Raw genomic sequence first — 6,427 nt, forward strand, 5'->3', positions numbered from 1 at the left:
TATTTCACCACACTTGTTACATTCTCACTTTTGACGGATCTTTCTTGAAGCATTGGCCTTCAACATGCCCCTTCTTGCAAAAAGTACATTTCAAGTGGGATTTGGACGTACCATGTTTCATCACAAAGACTTGATTTTTTGATGTAGATGTAGATCCACCCTTTGGTTTGACCCTTATATATCTTTTGCAAGAAGTGCTGTAGTAATATCTTCAAATGTTGGATTAGGGAGGTACTTCAATGTGGTCACAAGGCTATCGAACGACATGGGCATGCTCTTCAAGAGCACCACAATAGTATCATCTTCTTCAACTTTGGTATCAATGCTTGCAAGTTGTCCAATGATGCTATTCCTCTCGTCGTCGCTGACAAAGTCTCTAAGAGAGCCACCTTCTTGCATCTCAAGACCAAAAAACTTGACCTTAAGTGCAATCTTTGAGTGCTTTGCCTTGGCTCCATAAAGCTTCTCAAGCTCATCCCAAGCCCTCTTTCCTGATCTCATACCTGCTGCCAAGAGATGGATGAGTTTTTTATGAATATGAAGGGAAATCATGGCATGAGCCCTCTCATCTTGTACAACCTCTAGATTTTCAAGGTCCACCTTCTTCGTGCCTTTTATGAAAGGCTATAAACCTTTGACCATGAGCATGTATTTACTTGAACTTGCCAAGTATGAAGACCATTGCCATCAAACTTCTGAATCGAGGCTCCCATCTCCTTTGACATGATTGATAGCGGTAGGAGACGACCACCATTCAGAAAACAAGGGTAGTGTCTAACGCAAAACATAATTCAAGTCTAGAAAAGTGTGTGCCAGCTTAAGCGGGTTCAAACATAAACAATTACCTTGCACTTTGATGAGCAAGGGTGAGTGAAATCCTTTAGCAATCTTTGAGAGAGAGATTTGAAAAACCTTAGATAGAAAGGTTAAAAACCTTAGAGAATAAATTGAAATCAAAATCCTTCGAAGGTTTGTTTTTATTTATTTTGCTCTAAAAACACCAAGCAACGAATTGCGCTGCCCGTGATTTGCAGATCCTTTACGCTACAGAAGTTTGTGTTTGTCATTGCCGGACTTTGCTACAGGAGAAGTTGGTTGTTGCAAAGGAAACGTGCCGAAAGCTTTGCATGAGTGGGCGCTGCCGCCGTTGACCAACAACATTGCTGCCGTCGTCGAACAGAGGGCACTGTTGTCGTCGTCAGATGGCACAGAAGCTCTGTTTGATGGCCGGTGACGATGCGTCTCTATCTTGTCGCCTCCTTTTGATGTGGGGCTAAGACGACCTGCCTAGCCGAACCTCCAAGCTCGCAAAGAGGCTCCCATGCCTTTTCTTCAAAGCTCCAAGACTTCAAAGAGGATCAACGATGGAAAAACATAGACGAAACTTTTCGACGGAAAATATAAATGGACTTACAGTAGCGTTTTTCCTTGCTGATGATGGTCATCTTTCTCTTCTTCCAAGCATCAAAAACTTGTTGGTGATGTAGTCCTCCTCTTTGATGAAGTTCTTCAAACTTTGCTCTCTCCTTCACTCCTTTGAAGCTTCTCTCCTTCTTCTACCACCACATGCTTGCTTGGGAATGGCTTATGAGAGAGAGAGAGATTGAAGGAGGATCTTAACCTTAGCAAGGCTTTGATATACCATGTTAAGAATCATGGATATCTAGAGCATGCAACAACTTAAGCAATGGAACAAGAGGAGAGCAAAGCATAAATGAATGAACAAGCATAAACAACTTACTGAACATTATTGAGACTCCATAGCCTAAGAGAGGACACATGATGTATATAAAGCTTCTTGTATTACTTTCTATTTGAGCCACTCCGTAGTTGGCTTACCCTTCTCCTTCATGTTATTATAAAAAATAGGGTCTCGTGCCCTTTATATAGGCTCCACCAAGGGCTAGGGTTTGAGCTAACCCTAGATCCCTTTTCCACCCACATGTATTTGGGTGTCTTGACACCTCGTTACCTCTTCCTGTACATCATATATTTCAACACTCACTAGTGTAATTAAAGGACTCAATCAACATTGCACTCTCAGTGTTGGCATGTAATTACACTTACCAACTCTAACATTAGATCTTGTTATGTGATATAATTATTTCCTTTTAGTTAATAAAATCCCTTGCAATGTTTTTCAAATTTTTTTAAAAATCAATCTGAAACTTCTGAAATACAAAGAGACAGGCAAGCTGGAGAAGGGGTATCCAGGGAGCAGCAAAAGCCAAGCTACTAGCCAGGCCAGCCTCACTTGTTGTGGCCAGGTGTATGCACCCAGAAGACGAGAAGCCATCGCTGGTAAGATACATCTTCTTCTTCTAAATGTATGGCTGAGCTTCCTTCGCTTGATCACTTTCGCAGTCTCTTGCAGAAGTGTAGAGAAACGAAAACCCTAGCGCTTGCCATGCATGCCCATGCCTGCATCTGCGACAAGGGCTTGGAATCGCACCACGTTTTGGGGAACCACCTCGTCTCTATGCTTGTGGCATGTGGAAATCTGCCTTTTTCTCTGCAGATATTCAACAAATTAGATCGCAGGGATGAGTCCTCTTGGGCTTCTGTTATCTTAGGTTTCACTGAAGCTGGAAAATCACAGTTTGCCCTCACTCTGAACCATCAGATGCAGCTTGATGGGGTACACCCTAGCAGGTACACCTCCATGGGTCTGTTGAAAGCCTGCATCAGTTTGAGAAACCTCGATGCAGGCCATTATGTACATGCAGACATGTCCAAAAAGGGGCTGGAGGGAGATCTTTCTCTTGGCAACACACTGGTTGGCATGTATGCCAAATGTGGCTCGCTCTGTGAAGCGCAGGAAGTGTTTGATAAGCTGCCAGATAGGAGTGTAGTCTCATGGACTGCACTCATTGCGGGATACACTGAACAGGGCTATGGTGGTGCAGTGGTAGATTGCTTTGAACAGATGCAACTCCAAGGGATATCTCCAAACGCTGTCACATATGTTTGCTGCCTGAAGGCGTGTGCCAGCTTGAGAGCCCCAGACAGCGGAAGACACCTACACAGCGAGCTTGTAAAGATGGGGTATGAGAATGGCCACCACCGTGTTGGCAACACTTTGGTAGCATTGTATACCAAATGCGGCTTGTTTGAAGAAGCAGAGAAAGTGGTTAATGTACTGCCCGTTCACAATGAGGTCGCGTGGACTGCTCTGATAGCAGGGTATACCGACTATGGGCGTGCTGAAGAAGCTCTGAACTGTTTCAGGCGGATGCAGCTAGATGGTTTCCTTCCAAATGTCGTCACATTTCTTTGTTGCTTAAAAGCTTGTGGCAACATAGGAGCCATATATAAGGGCCAAGAAATTCATTCTGAGATTGATAGAAAGGGACTTGGAAAGGATCTTTCAATCAGCTGTGCGTTGGTTGATATGTATGTCAGATGTGGCTCTCTTAAAAGAGCACAAGAGGTGTTTGATGGGCTGTCAACTCGAGATGTAGTGTTATGGAATACACTGATGGCTGGATATTCTGAACATGACATGGATAAGGAAATATTGACGTTTTTGGAACGAATGCAATTGGAAGGGGTGTCTCCGGACAACGAGACTTTTATTTGCTGCTTGAAATCTTGTCGCAGTTCAGGGGATAAAGACAAGGGCCAGGAAATACACATGGAGATTACCAAAAAGGGACTTGATAACGATCTTGTTGGTAGCAACTTAGTTGATATGTATGGTAAATGTGGTTTACTTTCAGAAGCACAGGAAACATTCAATAAGATGGGGTTCCAAGATGTGGTGTCATGGACTGCACTGATTGTAGGATATGCTAACTATGGGCTTGGTGAGAAAGCAATGAGCTGTTTTGAACAGATGCTTTTAGAAGGTGTGTCTCCAGACATGGTCACGTTTGCTAGCAGCTTGAAAGCTTGTAGTAATGTAGGAGCTATAGAGTTGGGCCAAGAACTGCACACTGAGATTTCCAAGATGGGGTTTGAAAGAGATATTTTCATTGGCAACACATTGGTTGACATGTATGCCAAATGCGGCTTGCTTGCAGAGGCCCAGGAAGTGTTTGAGAAGCTTCCATTGCAAGGTGTATTGTCATGGACTGTCATGATCTCAAGCTATGTTGACGAAGGAGAAAACGAGAAGGCTTTTGCATTGTATGCTCGCATGCAAGAGCAAGGCATGTCACCAGATAGTATGACCTTTGTAGGCATCCTGAAAGCATGCTCTAATATAGGGGCCTTGCAAATTGGAGGAACAGTCCATGCACTTATTTGCAAAACTGGACTGGATGCTAGTGAAGTATTTCTTTCAAATGCTCTTATTGACATGTATGCAAAATGTGGGAGCATGGTTGATGCTCAACATGTGTTTGACTCAATGCCCACAAGGGACCTTGTGACATGGAACACATTGATTTTGGGGTACAGTAGCCAAGGAAAGTGTGAACTTGTTTTTAACGTATTGGAAAGTATGAGAAAGGCAGGCATCTCACCAAATGGGGTTACTTTTCTCACAGTCCTTAGTGTATGCTGTCATCTTGGCCTAGTGGAGAAGGGGAAGAAATATTATGAGACAATGAGCAAACAGTATGGCATCATTCCAACAATCAAGCACCAGACTTGCATGGTTGATCTCCTATGTAATGCCGGCCAGTTGGATGCAGCAGTAGTAATGGTGCAGAAGATGCCTTTTGAACCAAACCTTGTGGCATGGACTACTGTGTTGCATGCCTGTCAGACATGGGGTAATGTGGAACTTGGAAGGAAGGCTTTTGAAAGTGTGATGAGATTGGATAGGCTTTTGAAAGTGTGATGAGATTGGATAAACAACATGCACCGGCATTTGTGTTGATATCCAATTTCTATGCACATACCCACGTGTGGATGATGCAAAGAGGATTCAAGGGAAGGGATTAAAGTCACGGGCATAGGAGGCGCCAAGCCAAAAGGTTCAGTACCAAGGGCTGGCAGCCTTTGTGGGCTGCCGGGGACAGCCATGTGGGTGGGAGCAGCCGGGACAAATCATTTTTCACTTTATCAAGTTCATGTTAAGGAAGAATGGACTACAAGGTTCAAGCAAGGTGAAATGTGTTGTTTAACCCACAAAGTATGGGTGTAAACACTTAATTTGAACTCAAAATCAAGCAATGACAGTGCTCATACCAAGGAGCAAATCTGTTAGATGGTCACCATGACCCAAAAGCCTTCTTTTCAACAACTAACATGAACCAGAGTCCAAGAGATGACCTTAAGCATGGACATTCCCATTTAAATAACAAAGTAAGATTATCCACAAGCAACAATTCAGGACTTGACCTGATGATATTACTGACAAGGGAGCATTTTAAAGAATCCCGTGATCAACCAAGGCCGTTTTACCTCTCCTGTGGCAGAGACCATTCGTGTGCACAGTACTAAGGCTGGTTCCACAACCTTCCCTGCCCATGATGTGACAGGCAACAAGAAGCTGGATGTGTACAAGCATTGGAGAATGATTAGGATATACTCTACCTAATAGTGGACATGGTTGATTGAATGAATGCATAATAGATGATAGAAAGACATTGCACAGAAGCAGTGTCAACAGCAACCCAGCAGCAATGTCTTCATTTTGTGAGACTGAAAACGACAAAAGACTCTTTCAATGAAAGTAATTCATTCACGAAGCAAGTCTTAGATGGATGCTCCTACAGAATGCTGCACACACTAAGCGCAAGCAATAAGTAAGAGTTTGGAACTAATTCAAAGTTGACGCATACTAATGAGAAGCTATTAACCACATGATACAAGAGCACATCCACAAAGACTATTTACGCCACTTAGATTGGCCTGAAAATCCCTAAAGCAAGTATATTCATGTACAAGCTTGCAAGCCTCTTCAGCTCATGGTAGTGCACAAGCCTCACTATAAGGAGGTATTGAGTTTGAATCTACTTTAATGACATCCACTTTCAATGCCCACTCTCACATCAATATATGTGTGTGGCACACACACACATGTATTGATGCGAGAGTGGGCATTGAAAGTGGATGCAATACAAACTCGCAAGCCTCTTGAGCCTAAGGTAATGCTTATAAGGAGGTATTTAGTTCGATTCTACGTTACTGGCATCTACTTTTAGTACTCACTCTAGCATCAATATATGTGTGTGTGTGTGTGTGTGTATAAACATGTATATACACATACATACATAGTTGTCAGGTGCGATACAGTACGGTATGTACGATACGATATCGTATGGGAAAATACGGTATGATATAAATTTTTTTCTTATCGTACGATAAAATATGGTATTTTAAAAAAATACTTATAAGCTTACGTATTTTCAATTCCAAATATGGAGTATTTTAAAAAGGAGGGAAGCATCATAGTACAGAGGAAGCTCAAACAACCATAGATAAGTAAAAAATAAGACCATTACCTCTCAAAAAAATTAATTTTTTGAAAAAAAAA

The 6,427-nt window shown here is 42.5% G+C and overlaps 1 protein-coding gene across 2 annotated transcripts; it reads left to right on the plus strand.

Annotated features, from left to right (window-relative positions):
* Positions 1–2,159: 2,159 nt before the first annotated feature.
* On the plus strand, positions 2,160–5,925 carry LOC147604594 (pentatricopeptide repeat-containing protein At4g13650-like). Of its 2 annotated transcripts, none has more exons than XM_086794903.1 (2): positions 2,160–2,301; positions 2,375–5,925. In XM_086794903.1, the coding sequence occupies exons 1-2, from the start codon at positions 2,272–2,274 to the stop codon at positions 4,784–4,786; spliced, it is 2,442 nt and encodes an 813-aa protein (XP_086651029.1). In that variant the 5' UTR covers positions 2,160–2,271; the 3' UTR covers positions 4,787–5,925. The 2 variants fall into 2 exon arrangements, with proteins under 2 accessions (XP_086651029.1, XP_086651030.1); XM_086794904.1 differs by having other exon boundaries at positions 2,173–2,301; positions 2,365–5,925.
* The last annotated feature ends 502 nt before the right edge of the window (positions 5,926–6,427 follow it).

This window comes from Cibotium barometz, chromosome 61, assembly GCF_041138505.1.
Source record: "Cibotium barometz isolate CiBa-2024 chromosome 61, ASM4113850v1, whole genome shotgun sequence".
In the NCBI taxonomy this organism is placed as follows: Eukaryota; Viridiplantae; Streptophyta; class Polypodiopsida; order Cyatheales; family Cibotiaceae; genus Cibotium; species Cibotium barometz.

What these genes read in the sequence shown, in the direction of transcription:
- LOC147604594 (XM_086794903.1), top strand. Translation starts at nt 2,272, where the DNA reads ATGCACCCAGAAGACGAGAAGCCATCGCTG. An exon ending in AAGACGAGAAGCCATCGCTG is followed by an intron (nt 2,302 to 2,374) that starts GTAAGATACATC and finishes AGTCTCTTGCAG; the next exon opens with AAGTGTAGAGAAACGAAAAC.